The sequence below is a fragment of the Barbus barbus genome, assembly GCF_936440315.1.
Source record: "Barbus barbus genome assembly, chromosome: 13".
Classification (NCBI taxonomy): Eukaryota; Metazoa; Chordata; class Actinopteri; order Cypriniformes; family Cyprinidae; genus Barbus; species Barbus barbus.
In genome coordinates this window covers 18,377,416-18,401,752 of record NC_136741.1, presented here as the reverse complement: position 1 = coordinate 18,401,752, position 24,337 = coordinate 18,377,416, and the positions used below count along the sequence as shown (strand labels likewise).

Below are 24,337 nucleotides of genomic sequence, written 5' to 3'. Positions count from 1 at the left end.
ACTTTAGCATGGACATAGCTGATGACCTCAAATCATGTGGCTTGCTGAAGAGAGGTGAGCTATTAGTGAGAAGACTTAAAATATCTGTCTTGTGGATGATAAAACAGGCTAAAAGTCCCAAACTTGCATTGAAGAAGATGACGGTGACTTCGGGAAGGGCTCTGTTACCAGTAAGAAACCTTCCAGAACACTCTTGCAATTGCACAGCATCACAAATTAACATGATGATAATCTATATGTCATGTTTGCTTGTCTTTAACTGGAACCTGATTCCTTTTAGCAGCCTCATTTGGAATATACTGTGCATAAATTAAACCACCAAAGTGCCCTTTCCATGAAAATAATTAGCATTAAGTATAATTAGGAGTGTAACTATACACAAAAATTAGGATTCGGTACATACCTCGTTTCGAAGTCACGGTTTGGTATGTTTTAGGGACCGGCTTTTTTTTAATTACACAATGAGTTACACAAACAATGGCCTTGTTTTTTTTGTTTTGTTTTTTCAAGTTACTGTAACTGAATGCAACACATTCTTCAGTTAATGTTTTTTGTAAATGGGGGAAGACAGTGTTTCCACTTTTGAATGCAAAATATATAAGCAAAATGTATATATCAGTCTGACTTATTGCTCTCACGTTCTATTGCGCTATATATCTGTTAGATGTGCATACATGCTCTGGCGCTCCTTTAGTGAAGTCTATAAAGTTTAATAGAGACGTGTTTGCTGTCAGGACGAAAATGAATGCAAAATGAAAATAATGGTGTGATTATTTATATAATAATATGAAATTATGAATTATGAAAGAAACCACTTTCTCTAGCAACAAGCCAGAACAAGCCTTTTCAAACTATTGTATAGGGACCCCAAAGGGTTCCAAAGAAAAGTACTACTCAGTCTTAAAAAAAAAAATAGATTTGTTTTTTAAATAATTTATTTATTTGTATTAATTTATTTAATTTTTTCACTACTATAATCTACTTTCTGGAGATTTGGCAGAAATGCTGAGATTATTGCAAATTATTTTATTATACTAACAGCATTATTAACAGTAAGAAAAAAATATAAATAGCTTTGTGGCAAAAAAAAGAAAATAGATCTCATATGTTGTCAGCCTAAATTAAGTATTTAGTATTTACAGATAACTTATACAGAAAAAAAAAAAAACTACATAGCACGCTTATTTTTCTTTCATAAAATGTATAAAAATGGGTCTTTATACATGAAAATTTGGTATATCTGCCTTTGTTTTAGAATTAGAGTCCCCCACAAGGTGATCATATTTGTGGGTCTTTGGCAAGAAAATCTAGTCTCCCTTTCTTATTCATACACAAACCCCCACTAAAAACCAAAACTTTTATTACCGCTTGCATGAGACTTGATAAAACAGCCTTCCAGAAGAAAAGGGTGGTTTGCTGTCATGTAAGCAGTGGCCTCTGTAGACTGTCAGCGATGGCTGCTCGTTTCAAAGACTGTATGTGGACAGCTTTAAACCGCTGAGCAGCTTTTCCAGATGTGCGGAATCAAAGGCATTGCTGCACATCAGTCTACAGACCAATGGGCCAAAACCCCCCCAGAGAGCTCTTAATATAAACTCTTACTGTAATGGAAGAACCCAGAATGGGTTAAATTATTGCTCATCATATCACTGAAAGGGCACTTTGGTTCAGTTTACTTAAAATACTAACTGCTGTGTGCATGTTCCACATGAGGCTGTTAAAATGTATCAGTCTCCAGTTAAAAGACAAGCCAACTTAAGACATACAGATTGTGCACCCTTGCTAAAATGTGAGGTATTTGGCTTTATTATGGAGCTATAATATGGTCTCAACACAGGTTTCGTCCATATGAATCTTTTAAGTTATCTTAACATGTGATCTCGAGGGTTATCGTTTGAAGGTACTTATGCGATCGTCCTGATAGCTTTTGGGCTTTTAAATGGCCGTGAGAACTGTAACGATTAGGTAATCAGAATGTCATTGGCAGTGGGCTGATTCATTATTTCAATATCCATAATTTAAAGTGAAGGTCAAGTCACCTTTGTTCATATAGTGCTTTACACAATACAGATTGTTTCAAAGCAGCTTCAATGTAATAAACCGGAAATTCAAATTCTGCTGTAAAACAGATCTACGAATACAATAGTGTCATTTTTCAGTTCAGTTGAATATTTGCGTAAAGTTCATCGTTTGTGAAACAAATTCAATTCAGCTACAGTATAAGCAGCTCTAGGAAATATTGTCATTATTCAACTCAAGTTAGTTCAAATGTCGATTCACTTCAGTTTAATAATAGCGTCAGTGTTCCAAAATTCTGCAATTATGAAACCGATTTAATTCTGCTATAAAGCAGCTCTACAGAAAACGATAGTGTCATCATTTAGCTCAATTCAGTTTGTTTTGTTGCAGTCAAATTGATAAAAATTACTGAAATTCATAATGCTGTTTCAAAGGGACCGCAGTTTGCAACAACATCTCTTAACTATTATGTCCGTTACCCTTTCATTAGCTATGTTTTGTTATTCTGTCTGGTTATGATCCCATAGATATGCTTTTGTTTAAAATCCCATGGATGCGCTAGAACTATGTCACTGTAATTGAAATCATACTTTAAAGCAGCCCAAAAATGCTTTGTTGTATCTCCAAAATGCTTGCACTCATTCCACAAGACTTATTTTGCTTCAAAGACAGAACACCCCAGTAGACAATATGTGTCTTTGCATAAGTTGACCCCTATCTAATCTATTTCCATGAAATCTGTCCCTACTTCTAGAGCTCCTCTCTCGGGAACATATGATCCACTAAATGAAGGCATGTGATAACATCAGAACAGCAATATTAGTGTAAATATCTTCCATATGCTATCAGATGCTGGCTTCATCTAAGGCCTAGGCTGCTTATTGTTGCTTTATTGAGGGACAGACCCATTGGAACTGGAAGAGGTAGCATTTGATCATATCAAGGCTTTGTCAAGACACCCTGAAGGGGGTAGAGCTGTCAGGACGGGGTAGATTTAGTACATGTGAACCTGCATGTGTCCCCAATTACACAGATGTAAATGGATGGTTCCAGACCTTGAGCTGAGGTGGAGGTGCTGAGGTGGAATAAAATGGCTAATGAAGGCCAGACCCCCTCACTTTCCGAACCTGTCTGTGCTGGACCGAGCCTCCCCTGGTTACCTGCACATTATTAACAATTTAACAATGCGTATAGAGTTATTCCAGTCTGGCGTATTGATGGAGGGGCAAAAATAAGAGCAATATGTTGTACGTTTTAACAGAATGCATGGGGATTTTATCTCAGTAATATGGGGCGTCTCACAGCTAGTTGCGACAGGAAATTAGGTAATATAAAATGGATCTTTCTTAGTGGTGCCTTTTTTCCTTCTACATTCTTTTCACTTGGTGCTACACCCTTTTGTCTTTTTCTTTCTGTGACTTTGATTAGAATAGAACTATTCTATTATGATCTGCAGTTTAATAAAAGTTAAACAGAAAAAAGAAAAATAGTAGCACTGCATATGTTTCTGAATATTTATTTAAACAATGTATAATGATGAAAAACCACAAACATGACAGTTATAATTAAAATACGCAAATTCCTTCACCGCCTATTCATACAGCGCAAATAATGCCCTATTTTTACAGATTTTTTTAAGCAGTGTATACAGTATAATTGTTTAATTAAGCTGAGATATTGCACTATAAATTCTTAATTCATTAATCAAACAGATTAAGGCATTATAGTACTAGCCTAGGCCTATCTCAGCTCGCCCCTCAACATGCACGCGTTCGGAGTTTCGGCAAAATTGGGTTCTATTATTTTTTCCTCAACAGTTCTCCTCACAAAACGAAATTCATTTCAAACACAAATTTGATAAGAACCGAATGGAAATTATTAGCAACACCAACATAACAGTAAAGCTAATGTTTTCTGTTAGTTTAAGCACAAACTAAGAAAAAGTAAAACCGAAACTTTAATGTGGCAATAATTAAGACCGAACTGAATGTGTGTTTATGGTGCATGTCGGCAATATTGTCTCAGCCGGGGCAGGGCGTGGTGGAGGTGGGGCTTGGGTAGACGATATAATCGATATAATTTTTTACGGCGATTATCGATAAGATATTTTTGACATATCGCCCAGCTCTAGAGTACAGTATAAAGCCATTTGAAGGCCATGCCATGTGTTGGTTTTTAAATATTTTTCAGACATAATAAAATGTATTTAAAAATTGTAAGCAACATACTTCTGAAATATAATGAAATATTTACAGTTCATATGGTTTGACAGTGACCATTTAGGAGTGCTCTTAAAAACATAAAATGTACTTTTTCAACTTTTTCTTCTGTCTGCTGCCTTTAACATCACAGAATAGTCATTAGTGAAGTGTTTGGACTGTGTGCTTTCTTGTGGTTCCATCAGCTTATCATTTACATTTATGGCTCATGTGATTCGCTCAAAAGCTTCCTTGACCAGACTTAAGTGCCTATGATCAAAGATGGCAGCAGGCAGGTCTCATGCTTCTGAGATTCTTGTCCCATTGGATTTCCTTCCACCTGGACTTCTTTCCTGCTCTTCACTCTCTGTACCCGTCTTGTGCTGCATATAATTTCCTCTTGAAGTCAAGTCCTCTGTAGAGTCCACTTAGTTAATGCTTCATTAACATCTTCTCTTCACTTGCTGGTAGGCCTGGTAATCCTGCAGTCTTTTCTCTCTGCTGCTAGTTCATGTTACTGTACATTTTTTGTGCTATTTGGTCTGTTTTGTGGTGTGCTTTAATATGATCTTGTTTCTTTCGTCATTTTTTCCTATTCACATTGAAGTTCATAAGACTTTCCTCATGGCACTCTTTTTTTATATAAATATATTGTTATATATTGAAAATCAACTGAAAACGTACAACATTTTGAAAGTTAAAATGACATAAATTATTGTGTTAGTTTAAATGGATGGAAAAAGAGATCATATAACAAAATGATGAAAACATTTTTAACCGTGTGCATAAGCTTATACTGTACACACACCCATGACTCATCCCTCAACGCTCTGGTTGTTTACAGCGCAGTGTCTAACCAGATCCAGGCTTCCCGCACATCATTTCTCATTGTTCTTCTTTCAGTGCTGCCATGTTCACCCCATGAAAACACAGGCATATGAAGTGATGTCCAACCAAAATTCATTTATATGCTGTATATGACAACTAGCTACATACAGACATCTTGAGTTGTAATCTTTTGGTGATCTACCATCACCCCGATAAAGTCACACTGAGATAATTTAAAAAGAATGATAAAAATAGTTTTAATTTTATTTTTTAAATTATATTAAATTAATTTAAATGCATTTAAGTTCAATTTAAAAAGCATTTTTGTTTTTGTGTTTATAAACTAGTAGAAAAATACTGCTTCAGATTATTTCATTACTTCAAGTCTCTCACACTCACTTTAAGGTTGGAGAGCCCTGCTTTGTTAAATTCCAGTGAAGTTTTTTTTTATATATAGTTTGTGCTGTATGATACTCTTCCTGTGATTTATTCTCTGTTGAAAACCACTGAAGAGCGGACTAGATGTGACTTTTTTCAACAAGTCTCCATCTGGCAATCTACTTGTCTTCAAATAACCAGAGATGCAAGTTTCATTAAGACTGGAATCCCACTGACAAATCCTCAGCATTAGGAGCCAACTGCTGAGGAAGAGTTTGCTCCTCAAATGATAGTCTGTTTCTGACTCTGATTTTTGATGAAATATGTGTTTGGGTGTGGAACACCAACTTTGCTCTCTTTTGAATGCAAATAATATCAATACAGCACTATGCTTTCATTTGGTTATCCTTTTTGTTAATGTATGCTAATAAATTGTCAGTTGGTACAGTTAAAAATCGGTTGATATTATTCAAAATGAAAGGCTTCTACAAATAGAAGGTGAGAAACAATTTAAGTTGAGAATTGTTTTATAGAGATATTGGTAGAATTCCAAATGTTTTTTTGTTTTTCAATGAAAGTTCATGCAAAAATTAAAATTGTAATAATTTACTCACTTTCATGATGTTCCAAACTTGTGACTTACTTTCTTCTGAAAATGTCTCAGTATTTTGTATACAGGTCGATCTTTGGACCTTAGCGTTCTTTAAAATATCTACTTTTCTGCTCTGTGCAATGTCATACAGGTTTGGAATGAAATAAGGGTAAATAAGAGTAAATGATGACAGAATTCTCATTTTTATGCAATTTTGCAATGCTATTTCAATGCATTTAGCACCTGGTTAAACTGACCTGCAGGCGTTTAGTGAGTAGCAGAGTGATTAAGGGGCTGTTCACACAGAACGCAATTTTGTTCAACTATGCCACTTTTCCCTTTTTTTTATGTGAACATACTCTAGACAGGCATGTTTGACCATTGCGCTTGCATCTTTTGCAGGGTTTTGAGCGTGACATTGGATTCCAAAAATGCAATGCTTAAGTTAAAAAAAGTTCAGTGTCTCTAGTTTTTTTTTGTTTTTTCATTTCATTCCCTGCCACTCTGCCATTTTTGTATGAAAATGCTCCACGCAGTCCACCCCAACTATTTAGTGAATTCACCCTTTTCTGTACAGTATTTCTGTATATTTTTCTCTTTTAAAGTATACTTCCTCCACCATTCATCCACCAGTTTTACAATTGTACAGATTATTTCATCAACTTCTCTTCAATTCCTTTATTTGACAGTTTATGCATGCTTCTCCCTGTGTTGTCTTCTTATGAAAGTCTTTGTGGTTTTCCAGAGGAATAATACTCAGCAGGACGTCGCATATAATAGCAGAAATAATGTTTTTCTGTAATATAGTGAATCAATCCAAGTCTTCTTAAAACTTCCCCGGAAGACTCCCTTGTATTTTTTATTTTTTTCACCAGATGGAATATCCTTTGGATTTTTGGCTGAAGTTTGTCCAATTTATCTGTCTTTGTCACCATCCCTTTCACTTGCTTTTCCTCTCTCATGCGCATATACTGTCTTCCTCATTATGTCAGCTGAAGGTTCTCTGGAATTCTGCAGCTCATTTCTCTAAACCTTGAGGGCTGTGGTATCAAGAGACCATCCGTATGATTGACAGAAGAGACAGCTGGAGGCAGCTAAAGCTGTAGACATCCCACTGGCACTTTCTCCAAAGCTGGCTAAGCAACAAGAGGAAGACTGGGCTGGAAGAATAGAGAAATAATAAATGGCTGTAAGTTTTACTGGAAACTTAGACGTTCTGGCTCGTAATCTGGTTCATCTTGCCGTGACTGTCACACCATTGGGTCAGGTGACAAAGACTGATGTGAGAAAGGCTCTTAAGCCCACAGATGTTTTCCATTCCGTCTGGGCAGACTTGTGAATAGTGCCGCGCGACCATCAATGGATTACGTTTAAATACAAACGGCTTGTATTGATCAATGTCCGAGTGTTTTATGTGATTAGTTTCCCAGTAGTGTTTTTATGGATATGTATCAATGCAGCAGTTCTGGAAACTAACAGCTTCTGCGCACACATTCCTCCGTTTCCACGCGAATAGTGTCTGGTTGCTAATAGCGTAACACATCGCCCATGACTTATCTGTTGTACTTGTCTCCCATTTCCCAGCTGTAAGATTTACCATAAATCAGGGAGATACATTTTTGTATAAAGGCAAGGAAGTAACCCTTTGGAAAAGGAGTTACAAGGAAACACCTGTGTGTTAAAGAAATGGACCGAACCGATTTATTTTTATTCGAATGTGGGTTTCTTGGCCAAGTAAACGGATTATCTCATCTATAATTCTCATATCTCATGTATTACACCTCTTTTGAGGCCAGATTTGTGGTCTTGATGATGACTTTAAGAATAGTGTGCCATGAAAATTGCAATTTTGTGGCTTTGATTCCGTATCTGCTAGCTTTGAGGCCATCTATGTGCTCTTTTACTTTATCAAATTATAAATAGTTTTTTTAGAGTTTTTTTTAAAGCATATTTGCACATTTAAAATGTTTAGTCTTTATGTTTTCGCTGAGGTAGCTCTTACGTGTACTCTATTCAGTGCCTGATTAGAAAGGTTAGAATATCGTTTATGTTGTATTTTTTTCCTAATCATGAAATTTTAATGTTTTTTTTTTTATTCACATACGTTTTACCTTTGCTTGTTTCACTTGGCAAACTAACATCTTTGCTTCCAAGCTTAGCATATCACTATAACATTAACACTCTATTGGCAAAAAGCTATTTTCTCCATTGATGTCCATTCAAAAGTAGCAGTTTATTCTGACTAAATGAATTGTAAATTGCATATACCATATAAAAGTATATATTTGGACTGTGAACATATAGCGTGTTCTTGATATTATAAACCTTTTTGATAGTAAAAACAAGTATCCATCATTTTTTATGGCTGTGTGATAAACTAAAGACTATTGACTGTCTAAAAAAATAGAGACATGCCAACTTTCTGCTTTAATAGGGAATATGCCAGGAAAGAAAAGCATGCTTGTCAAGTTTTAATATAAACTCTCATCAGTAAGAAGTTTAAGGGTCTAGAGTTCAGTATGGAGTAGTTGAGTAGCACCAGGTGCTGCATGGGGGCTTGAGTCCTGGATGTGAAGAGCTTGGATGATGGACAGCTCTGAAGCATCAGTGGTAGTCCTCAAACACTTTATCTTGTCAGTGTCATTTTCTGCAATCATCCCTTAGGCACAAAACAATCACTGCTTTTAAATGGTTTAAGATGCTCCGCAATTCAGATCCAACTGGCTTGCTTTGTTCATTACACTCTCCCTATTATTTCTATCAAGCTTAGGGAAAGACTGAGGAAAGGGTTTGGAAAGTCTGATCACGAGGATTTGGATCAAACCCTGGGCCTCCCGTGATGTTTAAACTGTAACGACATTCTAAATTGTCCCACATTAACCGGGGTATCTCCAGTTCCTATCCGTCCCAAACGCTCCTCAGGCCGAGGTTGCTGGGTTGGTCTAGTGAATCTGTGCGAGTTACATATGGGATTTTTTGGAGTACAAACAGGCTTTCGCTGTGTAGTTACTAATCGCACGGTACGTGTCTTTCTCTCTTCACCTGAGATTGTGCTTTTGTCCAGATTCTGATTATGCGAGTGGAGTCTGTTCCACGCCAGTGGAGGATTTCAGCATGTTGTCAGTCTGGCACTGGGAGATCGCTTTCTCCTGGTTGTCAGCAGAAAACAAATGACTTCTACAGTAGGTGGTAACCAGCAGAGCACATTCCGAAATGCTCCTGTGAGATCTCAGCGTGACCTGATATGCCCAGAGATTGCGTTGTGTGAGTACATGGGTCATTAAATGGTAAAGCAATATCATGTTTGTGACGTGTTGCACGTCTGACCAAACATCACTCCGGGTCCCTGAAATTAAACTGTAGGTAAACGATGCACCAGCTTTGAAGTGGTTCAGGTTCTTTCAGGAATAAGCTAATCTCCCCCCGTTGATCTTGATTGCAAGGGATGTCCTGATATAATACCCATCAGCCTGTGTGCTGCTCTGCTGTTTCAGCAACACATTAGCCTGCGCTGGGGAAGCTGCTTTGAAACTGTAGCTTGCCAAACTACAAGCTACTCATAATTTAGAGCAGTTCAACTACAGCCAAGCTACTCATGAAAAAGTAGTTGGCTACACTACAAGCTACTAATGAAAAATGCTATAAGCTACTTATAATTTAAAGTAGTTAAACCGCAGCCAAGCAACTCACTGGAAAATGTAGCTAGTAACAAAAAAGCTATGTAAATGGAAAATGGTTATAGGGTCAGTACATTCATATAGACACTGCTGTTTAAAAGTGATCGAGGATGGATCATTTTGACGAACTTGATGAACCTGTGATCTGCGATCTTCTTCGGGGTGTAAAAGAAAAATAAAAGCTGAAACTTTTACACGGAACCTTGCAAAAGCAGCACGTTACAATGGTGAGGGAAAAGCTCTGTGTATTGCGTGTAATCACAACCATACAGTTTATGATCACAACAACAAAGCTTGTCAGGCGTCTACATTGTCAGCTGAGGAGATTACAATGATTAAACAAGTGTTTTTTTTTTTTGTTTTTTTTTTTGTTTTTGTAACTCTGAAACTTGAAATGTGGAGTTATCTACTTTTGCTATAAACCAAACTTTTAATATATAAAAACATACTTTCAATGAACTTTAATTTAGTAAGTTACCTGTATTTGTTTATTACTTCATCAAAACAACCCAACTGCAGTTTGATTGATATTACTTGGAATGCGCAATTAAAAAAACATGATTTCTGAAAATAAATAAAAATTGAATTATCTGTTTTTGCTAATAAACTTTTCGCTTAAACAAATCATGAGCTCTAAAAGATTTTCAGAATTTTTACAACTCTTTTGTTTTAGATCATCTACAAATGTTAAATCTTAAAATAAAATGTTAGGATTAACACTGCATCTTTCTGGGGGAAAAATGAGCTGATGCTCATTGTTTACAGCTAAGTACTTTCACCCTGGGGCTAATGCTAGCTCATTCCTTTTAGCTCCCAGGAGGGCTGCCCAGCAGTGGGCCTGGCTGTTGTCTTGCTAAGGAGGGCTAACCGGAGAAGAGACTACCTTTCAGCTGCATCAGAGGCTTTGTCCTGCTCTGGTGTTTGTTGTGCTAATGGGAAAGTTCCTTGTATTACAGCGTCTATGGCCAGCGCTCACCCTGGTTCATTGCCCAATCTCCAGCCTGTCTACGCCTGGTCTATACCGGGCCATCTGGGTCCCTGGAGCCTGAACAGAGTTATCACATTACCTCTCGGCTTCCTGAGACAGGACGGTGGGGTTAGTGGTGGAGGATTTGGGGGTGGCTTGGTTCCTGTTCCCTGTAGTGCACTCAGGTGGAGTTATTCAGGTGGAGTCCCGTTGATCCTTTTAAATGGATCAGGTGACACCTGAGAAGGTGAAACAGCCATATTCCATGGATCATCTTCATCTCTCTCTCACTCAGGGTTATTCTCCTGTCTGAGGTATTCTCCAAGCCAAGTCAAACCTCAGCATTTGGTTCAGCGCCCACCTCCAAACACAAGAGTTTATGGTCGGAATCATCAGCCTGGGCTTTTCCCTCACATTCTCCCTGTCATTAAAAAGCTTTATTGTCTCTGGCCCAGGTGTAGCCTCACATTTTCCATTATGCTAATAATTTAGTAAGGTTGTCAGGCAGTGTTCGAACCCAAGAAGATTAGGCAACTCTTCATAAAGACTCAACCAGCTGTTCATTTTATTTAATTGCTTGAAGGGGACCGTACAATTAGATAGTGACAGAGTAATTATGACCTCACAGAGTTAAAGACTTTGTTCATTTCCAAAGTTTATTTTACTTGACGTCAATAGTGCCTTTTGTTGCTTTGATTAGAAAACATCTGGTAAGAACATATAGATCTGTCTGTCTGTCCATCTATCTATCCGTCTGTCTGTCTGTCTGTCTGTCTGTCTATCATGTTGACTTCTGATTAAAGTTGATAGTAGTATGCCACTATTTGATGGTATTTTATGGGATACAATACTTCGGATACAGCTCACTTTATTGCATTCTTCGAAAATATAATGGCAGAAAATATTAGTAATTATAGTATAACATGACTCGCATCAATAACAGGAACAGCATAAAAAGCCATAATTTCAGTTTTAGGTAACAAATCATACAATCATATTTGATTGCATGGTTATATACTTTGCATGATTGTAAATTCAGTTGTAGTCATCTTTCTCATATGCGCAAAACCAGATTCCTGGCACCTGTCCGAGGTCGGGTCTCCCACTGAATACAAAGACATTTCAGTCGCCCTCTATTAAATCTGAGATATGTTATGATTTCTAAGTGTGTGTGATTTTTAAGGTGTAGTCAAAATATCGATAAATCTTTCCTTCTGAGCATTCTTGGATACAAGTTGTTTTTTTTATCTGTGCTGAAAGGCAAAAAAGGTACAGGAATGTACATTTTACTCGGTTATTTAATTTCTCTTTTGCATATTTTAAGAATAGTCTTATGTATAAAATGGTGAAGAATAGTGAAAATCAACATCTTCATCTGTTTATTGTATTAGTGCAATAAGTGAAGAGAGAGAACGTAACACTGAATCCAGACTAAAACCTGTAACCTTTAGTGCTTTCAGATGCATGTACTTATTGTGAATGCTGTACCAGATGCTTTCCTGTGCCTCCACGCTTGATTTTTCAGGTGTACTGCTTTCCTTTGAGGCCATAATTAACAAATGTTCCCAATTAAAGCTGCCTTTGTTGTTTGGCAATATTAGAAAGGTAATCTCCAAATTACACTGCAATTTGCCTAATATTTCATGATTAACTAATGATGGGTATTGCAGATGTGGACATCTGTTTTGATATATTCAGCTGACCTGTGTCACACCAGTTGAAATGCATTATAAATAGGGCTGTCATTCGAAAAAAAAAAAAAATGTCCAGGTTAATTATATGGATATACTGATTAGCTAATCAGATAACTCACAATTAATTTCTTATATAAATATTTGCTCAAAAAAATGCCCCCAGATTAATATACTTCAAATACGTCATTGTGTCAGATGAGTAATTAATCGAAAATACATTGCAAAAAGTGGTTTTAGGAGTGTGTGTGTGGTGAAATAGTGTTTGCCATGTTAAAAGGGATGATTATACTACAAAATGTGTAATGTATAATGTCACATAGTAATGTGATACTTGTAAAATATATTTAGATGATCCTAATTTGGGGCCATGCTTGACTCAGATGAAAGTGACAGGTCATGCTATAATGAGTAATGGTCATAATGTAATGAGCAGATGAAGAGAGCTGTCAGAGATACGTCACTAATGAGTGTAATTCACATTTCCAGTCAATGTCATCGTGGAAGAGGCATTAAACCACCTGCCCCTGCAGCTGCTGGTCTTTACCCCAGCAACGGTAGCATGTGGTGGTTTATGTGTGTGTGTGTACACGATGTCACACAAGACAGTTCATTGGCACTAACAGGTGTGTGTGTATATCAGCAGCTCATTAAAGTGGCATGTTTTCTAACACCAAGCATATTTAACATTAAATTAACACCCAGTTAACGTAATAACACCTCTGTGTTCACACTTTGACGCTTGTCTGTCTCTTTCTTCACCCTTTCCCTCTCTAGCTGTGAGATTTGTGTGTTTATTTCACACCACCACTAGCGCTCTGTTAAAATAAAACCTTGGAAGCTTCTCCGCAGCCTACATGTGTGGCTGCCTTCTAAGACAGCATCCTATATCATGGAACCTTATAAGTAAACAACTATTAAAGCTCTAAGCAAGTTGTTTGACATTAACATTTGTTAAGCTAACTGCGTTATACACTAATAAGCATAAAAATACATAGAACATGCCAATATTAGGTGAAATAATGTTATTAATTATGCAGATAATTTAAGTATGCATTTTTTAAATTGTACTGATTATGGCTATGTTTTGAGTTAAATGAAATTCAAGTTAATTTATATAATTTAATTCAATTAAATTATTTTTTTTTTTTTTCTATTTTTTTTTAATTTTTTTTTTTGTTGAAAAAACAAATCATATCACTATGCATTCTGGGATTGCCTTCCCCAAATAAACCTACTTTTTGGAACAGGTACTGTGGAGAGACCAGCAAGGCTATAAAATGCTGGCTTCAAAGGCATCTCACAGAGCAGTATATATTTTTATTTGTGTAATATTTCTGAATGATCATCCCAGAATGGAAGCACACCTTTCTGTTTTTGGCATTCATGGAACTAGGTAGAGCAAGAGGTCCACAAAAAGTGACTCGCTGTAGTTCCAGCAGAGCTCTGAGCCTGTCAGCACACTGGAGATTTGTCCTCCAATGTGAGCCCAGTCAGCAGGGAGTCTGTGTGATCCAGAACTCTACATAGGGATGCACTCATGCACAGGCGCAAATGCATATGTTTGCTTTGGTAGTCGTTGTTGACCGTAGTCTTTGTCTTCAAGGTTGTAAGAGTGTATGTGCACTGTTTTAGTGTTTACTTGGAATTATGCTGTCAGTCAGACCAAATGGCTTTTTTAAAGCAAGTTAGTTTACACAGCAGCCATCTTGGAAAACCATTTTCTTGTCATGCAAGTACAACTTCTGTATTCATGAATGTGACTAAATCTGACTGAAATTGTTTAGCTCAAATCAGGCTAAAGAAAGCTGTATTTTTTAGGTTGGTCAAGCTAGAAGCTACAGTATGTTGAGATAATGAACAAGTGTTGGAAGACCAAGCAATGACATACTAGTACAATTGGCACTTTTTAATGAGTGGTGGGATCACATTGTATTGAATGGTCACTTGTTTTAAAAATACTTTTCATTTACAAGTGTATTAAAAACACTGCAGATAATGTGATATTAATGAAATAAAAACCCACTCAAGTGCACTTAAAGAGAATACACTTATGAGTATTTCTTAACACACTTTAACGTACATTTTAAATTAGGTTTTAATAATCTTTTGTTGTGCTTTTAAACAATTACACTTGTTTTGTTGATAGCCATACTAAAGCACATGTAAGTACTTTAGTAATTGATTATGATTATTATTTTAGCTGTAGTGTGTTATTTGATATTATATTTTAAGTTAATATATTTTAAATGTACTAATTAGTACAAATGTGTATTAACCATATTTTAAAGACAGTATAAGTAATTATGAAATTACATGTAAATATGAACTTAAGTCCTACTTACGTGGATCAAAAAAGCAATCTTAAGTTCAACTAATTGCATTAAATATAAATTTAAACTGTAATACCTTTCCCTTAATTGCAGTTATCACACAATTAAATGTGCAAAATTGTTTTGTTCATATCAAATTTTATTATTATCTGTTAGAAGTACTCTTTTTAAAAATATGCTAAATTTGACTTATAAGTGTAGTTATGTAAGTACAACCCATATTAACTAAATTGCTATCATATATTTCGATCAGGGCTGTTCAAACCTGTTCCTGAAGGTCCACTGTGCAGTTTAGGTCCAACTCTAATTATACAGACCTGAACCAGCTGATCAAGGTTGTAGCTCTGGGAGCAGGATTGGATTCCCCTGATTTAGATTCTTTAGCTCAAATCACATTAATGTGCAGACTAGACTAGACTACGTTCTAGAGTAAGGACTAAATCAGGTCTTTATACCATTATGAGTGTTGGGATTTATCCTGTTCATTTTTCAGTCATTAATTTAGTCTGTCTCCATCTCTGATTAAGCATATGTAAAAGAGGGAGAGAAATGAACTAATTCAGTACATTCCTGGAGCACCTTGCACCTCTTTTCAGACTCCATTACTGCCCCAGTCCATTGTTTATTGTGTTCTGTATTAAAATGATGAAAATATCCCTGGTCTGACTCAAAGGGGGCCATTGTAAGACGAGCATCACTAACTCTGTACCTGTCAACACTTGCCCATATTGTGCTGCTACACTATAATAAAATGTCCTTTGTATAGTAACAAGTCTGTAATCTTCATATATTAGAGGCAGTTTTACCTGCACGCTCCTGAACACACACAGATGCTAATAGCAACATGGCCGTCTCTTTCATTTCACATTCTTGCTATGTTTTATGTTTTATTGAGGCCAGAATACTGAACTTAAAACATATTTAATTTTTTTTTAGATCAGATTACTATCCATAATGTTTTCTTAGTTAACCTTAAAACTGTATTTCATGTCTTAAAATGGAAATTAAATAAGGGATTGTGTACATTTGCACAAAATAAGCTATCTATCTATCTATTACCTTACTGTACCATGATAACACCACAGTCTGAAATATGCCTCTCTTTGACTTTCTGTTCTGGCTGTGTATCTACAGGGGCAGAGATTCCTTCTGACCCAAACGTGGTGGCCGCCTCCAGTTGGAACATGTCCAGCGGAGCTGAAAGAGGTGAGTTTTAGCCCAGCTCTGTTAGGCCACTCAGGGACACCATTAGGCAACAGTAATGTGACAGATCGGCAGTGATTGCTTGATGTTTTGTCTGGAGATGAATGTTAGTTTTGATTGCCAAAGCAGACATCATTTCTAGCAGGAACATGTGAGCTCTAGGATAGCAGCATTTTGAAAGAGGCTTGTTAAGTCATCCCAATTCCTCCGTCTGGGACAGTGTGCACTAATTTGGGGGTTTCTGTGGTCATGGTAAACCTAGATCTGTCTGTCTGTGCTATCATTTTAGATGCAAGTTGGAACAAAAGTCAGGAGAATTCAAGCAAAAGTGTATTTTCCATAATATTTCACAGTGCCATCATACAATATCTCCATTTAATTTTTCTCTCATGAATGCACATGCACAAATACCTACAAATACATAATATAAGCACTTTCCATTCCAAGCCCCTTTTTCTGTCATTCTTTTATTTGTCGTTTCATTTAAGTGTTTTTCCTTCTCTTGATCAAAACCGAGTAGTAATTAAACTAATAAGAGAATTGGAGTCATTATGTCCGCTATGTGATTTCTCCAAATTGTCCTAATTGCTTTGGGATTAATATTTAAGTCTCAGTCAGATTTGTTGCCGGGTGTTTGAATACAGCTGTCAACACAAGAACTTTCTTCTGACTTTGAGGCTTTTCCTTTTGACCAGCAGTTGACTTGTGCTTTAGGTCAGAAAAAAGAAAAGGTTTAAAAAAACAAAAGGTTTGCTAGATGCATATCTTTTTTGTATATGGGTGTTTCTTCAGCTGTATATTAACTAAAGTAAACTGTTTTAAAACTTACTTCATACTCTCACTAGTTTATTTCATTTTTCTACTAGCAATTCGGTTTATATGCATGTACCAAATGAGAATTTCGTAATTTCTCATGTTTTTGTTTTTTTCTGTAAGCCATTATCATTTTCATTTAATCTCCAATTATATACTTTTTTTTTTAATTACAAATGCTTGAGGTAAAATACCATTTTATGTATCTCAAATAAACTCAATACAATCATTTTTTTGCAACTTTTGTCATTTTTTGCATAATTTTAGAAAATTAGTCTTTCGTTTGGATGTACTTTTATGTAAGAAAATTACTCTGGAAATGAATATTCTAGGTATATTTACCTTGATTTTTCATAGTTTTCTTCAAATATAATGTCTAATATTTTAACATGCTGTTCATGACTTTGTTTCTGTCTTTTATTAGAAGCTAAGTACAGAGGGATTTTCACACAATTAGCAATGAAATATTTTTTTATTATTTTACCTTTAAAGCCTACTGTATCATATTTAATACATGCATTTCCTATAAATTATCAAATTATTCAAAACTGCTGCTTTAAATCTAATATGTCCACCTTTAGGTTGAGGTACCTTATTTATTTATTTTGTGAAATCTAAAAGATTTTTATAAAGTAAACTTAAAAATAACTTTTTGTAGTCATTATTATTTCAAAACACAGCATTTTCTTAGAATTTCTTTTAGAATTTGTCTAAAGGTTCAACAAACTGCTCCAAAAAAGTATGTTTTACAGAGGCTTTACAGTGTTAAATTAAATGTCATAGTTTTTATGACGTGTTTTTATGAAAGGTAAAAATATCAGCGATTGCAGAACAACATAAATAAATACCACATAGAAACCTTGGCAACTACCCATAATGCTCTAGTATCATGTCGTCAAGTCTTTTTTTATGAAAATCTATCTAGTTCTCTAATGCTTTGAATAAGTATACATTTTAAGTGATGATAATTTTTTTACATTTTGTTGCATTCACTTGTAGATTCCACATCCAAGAAAGAATATGCACATGCCTTCCTATTTATCTCAGTGGCTTCTTTGAAACTGATGTAGCAGAAATGGTATGATAGACTCGGACATCCATTTCCCTCACTCTCCCCTCCAGTAACTATCAGCACAGTAAACAAAGAGCCTACTGTGCACACACAATCACACTGCCAACAAAAGATGCCATTGTCTCCATTCTGCTAACTTTAGATGGTCAAATTACTTCTTCAGATCATCTGCTGAACTTTGATAAATAAACAACTGAATTACATGTATGTGTGGGTTTGTGTGCAGCTTGTTCCTTCTGGCTGAAGTTCCTAACCAGTCACCGCATCCTTACATCATTAAAAGGAAGTGGAAGTGTCCAGAAGATTAGGCTTGTCAGTAAGATGCATTATGGGTCGGAACTGATCCCCCTGTGGTTGAATTCTTCATTCGGTTCCATTTTTTGGAGAGTCATATTTGTATATTGTTGTAAGAGCTGATGTTTGGATGGAGGAAATTAAGATGTAGGCATAAAGAAGAGATCTGCCAGGGGAAAGATGGTATCTTTTCCTTCAGCTGTCCTCAGACCAGACATGTCATGAACGAGAGCAAGAGGGCGGTAAAGAGAGGAGGGAAAAGAAAAGGGAGGAGGTGTGAATGGACAAGAGTAAGGATAGAAGGGAGTGGAGTAATAGTTGGATGGTGTGTATTTTAGTCACTTGTCACCCAGACCTCAGGTATCTCACTGTGGTTTCATATGTTGCATTGGGGACCATAAGAAATGACTGAGGACCCAAAAATCTGCATGATTAATGTATTTTGTGGTGTGAATTTGCAGTGACTTGCCTTTGCAGCACTTTCTAATACAGATGTTGTCAAAGTTTTTTTGTGTGGAAATAAATAATACAGTATAGTAATATTTTTAAGACAGGAGGCTGTTTGCATAATTAACAACTGGCATTTATATTATTATTGTTGTACATAATATTGCAAAATTAAATCTTTAGAAAATTAAAATGTAATTATTATTATCATAAATTATTTCAAAATTGTAACCTTATTGTTATTTTTGTTTTTATGATTATTATTATATTGTTAAAAAACAATTTTTAGAAAAATAGGATTGTCAATTTAACAAAATAATTTGGTAATAATTGACAACATTAACAATTAACAGTTAATAAACAATCTCCTGATCATGAACCAGTGTTTTCAAAAGCAGAAAAAGTATGTGTATATACAGTATATAGGCCTATATAAAGAGTTCAGATCCAAAAGCCTCTAAGTGCCATCTAAAATTGTCTTCTAAAATGAACATTTTTCTCAGGCTTTCATGTGTAGGTTTAGTCATTTCACTTGGCAATGAATAGGTTATTTTCATTGACATTAAAGTGAAATAACATGAACATAAGAAGAAAATTTCAGATGGCACTAGGAGTCTTTTGCATCTGTTATATATCTGTTACTGTGTGTGTATGTGTATATATATGTGTATATATATATATGTATGTGTGTGTGTGTGTGTATATATAATTTTAATTAAAATTTGGACCTTTTTTGTTATTTTTATCTGAAATTTTCCATGGACACCTTGGATTTTGAAAACTGTTCTGAAAGCGTCACTTAAATTTTTTTCCCAGGTCCAATCCACATATTCCTGTTAATGTTGTGGTCAATAAAATCCTGCTCAAATCTACCACCAGATTCCTGGTAACTCTAGAAGCAGTTTGCTGAGCACTGCTGTCAGGTGTTGTTCAGACAGCACTAGGGTTTCTGAAAGGTGAATGGTAGTCAGAGGAATTCAACCCCTACCACAGCAGGACTAATATTGTGGATGTACCTCCACAGCTGTGGGCCCTGAGGCTGCTTACCCTGCCTGTAACCCTGGGGGGCTACACTCATGGCTCCCTCTCAATATACTTTTATTAATTTTCTCGTCAAAGTCACATTCCTTGCACTGCACCAGAGTCTGACCTCCTGTGAGAAGATGCCACTGAATTTGAAGAGAGAGGGAAGGAGAACTATTCCAACCACTATAAATTCAGACTTCAGTGAAGTAATGTGGCATAACATGTCAATCAAAAGTTTGTATTTCCTAGTTTTACCATTATGATTTATCATATCATATACCTCATAGATTAGTGCATAACATAATATAGTGCACAACAGAACAAAACTTTTTAGGTGGCTGTTGAAATATTTTTTTCATTCCAATGAATTTTTATGGTCAAAAAATAAATAAAATGAAAATTGAGAATTGAAATTTAATATTTTATATATATATATATATATATATATATATATATATATATATATATATATATATATATATATATATATATATATATATATATATATATATATATATACCGATAAACGGCACTTAAAAAAAATTAGCTGATTGCCGCGCTTTATTCTCCACATATAGCGTGATCTGAACCCTAAACACATTTTGTCAAAAAAGCCGGTATTGTCCAGTTTCAAGGCATCGTGAGTTCACGTTTTACTGCAGAAGCCAACAAGCGCCTTTTGAACAGAAGCCGATAAGTCCATTTTAGCGAATCAGCGCGCTGTATTCAGGTCAGGTGACAAGGCTACTTTCACTTTGAAAAGATGTGCTAGCTGAGAAGAGTTTAGTCAAAGCTGACTAAAAATGATCGAGGATGGATAATTTCGACGAACTTGATGAACCTGTGATATCTTCTTCAGGGCGAAAAAGGAAAATAAAAGCTGAAACGTTTTGACGGAGCCTTGCAAAAGCAGCACCTTACAATGGTGAGGGAAAAGCTCCGTGTATTGCGTGTAATCACAACCATACAGTTTATGATCACAACAATGTTTGTCAGGCATCTACATTGTCATCTGAGATTGCAAAGATTAATCAAGTGTTTGTTTGTTTTTTTACTCCAAGACATGAAATGTGGAGCTATCTGCTTTTGCTATAAAACAAACTTTTAATATGTAAAAAAAAAACATTTTCAATGAACTTTAATTTTGTAAATTGCCTGTATTTGTTTATTTATTATTACTTAATCAAAACAACCCAAATGCAGTTTGATTGATATTACTTGGAATGTGATAAAAAAAAAAAAAATATTGATTTCTGAAAAAAAAAAAAAGAAATCGGTTATCCTTTTTTGCAAATGAACTCTTCATATATACAATTTATGTGTTTATTCCAATATTCTGTATATATGTATATGTATATATATATGTATGTGTATATATATATATATATACATATACATATACATATACATATATATATACATATATACATATATATATACATATATACATATATACATACACAGAATATTGGAATAAACACATAAATTAGATGTCTTCAAAAGAGGAATGAACTACGCATCTCCTGAAACATAGTGAATGGCATAATTGAATCAGAAACAGCAGTTTAATATAAAAACTATTTATATAAAATAAAATTTAAAAAATAATAAATAAAAAGTACAAAATTAAATATACTGTACCTATCTTGAAATATTTATTTATTGTCATTTAAAAACAATTTCTCTATGGAATTTTTATTTATCTTTTATTTTTTTTTACTTTTGGAACCCCACTTTTGCACTGCATTATTTATTTATTTATATATATGTATATGTATATATATATATGTATATATGTATGTGTATATATATATATATATATATATATATATATATATATATATATATATATATATATATATATATATATATATATATATATATTAGTAATTTATTTAGTTTGTAATAGTAATTAGTCACTGCACAATGCCCTAGTCTATAAGACTCTTAATCATGAGCAAGTATTGACAGATTGTTGGACTGTATGTTTGATATGCTTATAGTAAATCCGTGCTGAGTGAGAGGAAAAGTTTACTTTCACTCTTTGCTGCTTTGGCTGCACCAGTAGGGCTTGTCAGGATGCCATCAAGAGCCTGTCAGAGCATGTCTGCCAAACATATGACTCCACAGGAAGTCCCAGGGAACTCTACAGAGGTTAAAATTATTTGTATGGAACAACTTTGAATGTCTGTTTTTTGCCAAGATGATCTCATTAGTATTCATATGCATTTGTACACTAAGTGTACACTTTTTATCTTAACATTTTTTGTACGGGTGGACATACACTGAAATGTACAATAATATATTGACAGCATCTAAAACTTAAACCATTTTATGAATTACTTTATTATCTACAACCTGAAGAAGTACAACATATGTGTAACAAAGTGTAACATTGTCCGTTTTATGATGTTACATTAATTCTATCTACTTGTTTCTTATAAAAAAAAATAAAATAAACTTTCTATGTGTGCTGTGTTAGGCTAACCAAAACTTGCATGTTGCTTTTTTGTTGGTTTTGATTGCTTCTAATGTCCTCATTTGTAAGTTGCTTTGGACAAAAGTGTCTGCTAAATGACTAAATGTAAATGTTTATATGAGTGTGTTATATCACAAACTTTGGTTTGGATGTTAATTTTGGACTGTACATTTCAGCATCTATTCAAATGTATGAAAATGCTAAAACCACACGTTACTAATACTGATAAGATCACATTGTTTTCGCAAATACACACATACCATTGTATATACACTCATACCCTAATTCTGGTTGAGGTCCTTCACCACAAAGTGTTTCAACATACGGTCTGTGTAACTTTCCCATAGATTTGAACGTTCCCCTCTATGGCCTTACTCAGACCAGAATGGGTCAGATCTGCTGAGCTCACTGCAAGCGCTTTTATTTCCCTCCCACCACTCATGAAATATTGGGGGTTTTCATGTTTTTGCTGGCCCCTAATCAAAGTTAGCTGTAGGCCCGGCAAGACAGATTTCTGGAGACAGAAGTTTCCAGAAGCTTCAAGAGGTTTTGCCGTCCCCTCTGGCAATATTCAGCCCGATGAGACAAACTAATGATTTACCACCTAGTGGCAACCGCTAAATATCATGTGAAGAATTCCTAACCGGCAGCTTAGAGGTTCGATGCACATTGTATGCTCATAAATAGTTACAAATACACACAAACACTCTCGGAAAAAGCCTCTCGGAAAAACTTTTGACTTACTACATGGCAAATAATGGCGGTTTAAAGGATTAGTTCTGTCATTATTGCTTACCCTCGTTCTGTTGGATTTTCTTAACCCTATTCCCTTTGGGTAATTTGAGTAAGTTAGCTTCAATCGACATTTTCAATAACTTTTCTGCCTTGTCCTTTCAGATCGCTTTCTAAGGCTGGATGCTCCGATGAATAACATCACTACCTCCCTCGGACAGACAGCTGAGTTACATTGCCACGTTACAGGGAATCCCCCACCCACAGTCCGCTGGCTTAAAAACGATGCTCCTGTGGTCCAGGAACCACGGCGTGTCTCTTACCGCCCCACTCCGTACGGCTCCCGTCTGAGAATCCGAAACCTGGACACCACAGACACCGGCTACTTTCAGTGTGTGGCTACCAACACCTATGGCACAGTCTCTACCACAGGAATCCTGTTTGTCAAGTTTGGTGAGTGTTTTTGGAATTTAACGATCTTATTGATTTCATAATCAGGTGACCGATGATGCATTACAGAAAAACTTCAGGTCTATATGTTTAAACACATCCCATCGTAGAGGGTCACCTTTGCTAGCTCAGGAGACATTAGGGGGTTCTCAGTTATGTTTTTTTAAAGTGTCAACTTTGTCTCAGATGTTTCTCTGAAAATTACTTTGTAAAAACAAATGCAACAAATGCCAGAAAACCAAATTCCAACATTTGCTGGATTGAGTTAACCCTGTTGCTGGTGATGTGAACCAGCCTTAAAGGGATAGTTCACCCAAAAAACAAATTATGTAATTAATTACTCACCCTCATGTTGTTCCAAACCCGTAAGACCTTCGTTCATCTTCGGAACACAAATGAAGATATTTTTGATGAAATCTGAGAGCTTTCTGGCCCTGCATAGACAGCAGTGCAACTGACATGTTGAAGGCCCAGAAAGGTAGTAAGGACATTGTCACATTAAATATTTTAACAGTGGTTCAGCCGTAATATTATAAAGCTATGAGAGTACTTTTTGTGCGCATGTGTCATGGTACTCTCGTGAATGCGCATCAAAGACGTACACGGAAGAGAAGAAATTGTTGAATAAAGTCCTTATTTTTATTTTCTTTGCACACAAAAAGTATTTTCTCGCTTCATAAAATTAAGGTTGAACCACTGATGTCATATGGACTATTTTAACAATGTCCTTACCACCTTTCTGGGCCTTGAACGTCAGTTGCTTTGCTGTCTATACAGGGTCAAAAAGCTCTCGGATTTCATCAAAAATATCTTAATTTGTGTTTCGAAGATGAACGAAGGTCTTACAGGTTTGGAACGCCATGACGGTGAGTAATTAATGACAGAATGTTCATTTTTGGGTTAATTAACCCTTTAAAGGGAAAGACAGTTCACCCAGAAATGCAGATTATCACACTTTACTCACTCATGTTATTACAAACCTGGCTTTCTTTCTTTAGTGGGACATAAAAGAACATATTTTGGAAAATATCTCTGTCCCTGTGTCTGATTATGCCTGCTTCCCTGCTATATAGTAGGGTTATAAACAATATGAGAAATGAGTAGCATTTACTTTACATAGCATTCCAAAATCTCCATC

At 35.5% G+C, this 24,337-nt stretch overlaps 1 protein-coding gene across 1 annotated transcript in view; it reads left to right on the top strand.

The window, feature by feature from the left end:
* The window catches only part of LOC306879350 (inactive tyrosine-protein kinase transmembrane receptor ROR1-like), a 128,984-nt gene that overhangs the window by 73,718 nt on the left and 30,929 nt on the right, over window positions 1–24,337 (top strand). The window contains exons 2-3 of the mRNA XM_079432203.1: window positions 15,818–15,889; window positions 22,915–23,202. Of these exons, the coding sequence (XP_079288329.1) occupies window positions 15,818–15,889; window positions 22,915–23,202 (360 nt within the window). The remainder of the gene's footprint in view (window positions 1–15,817; window positions 15,890–22,914; window positions 23,203–24,337) is intronic.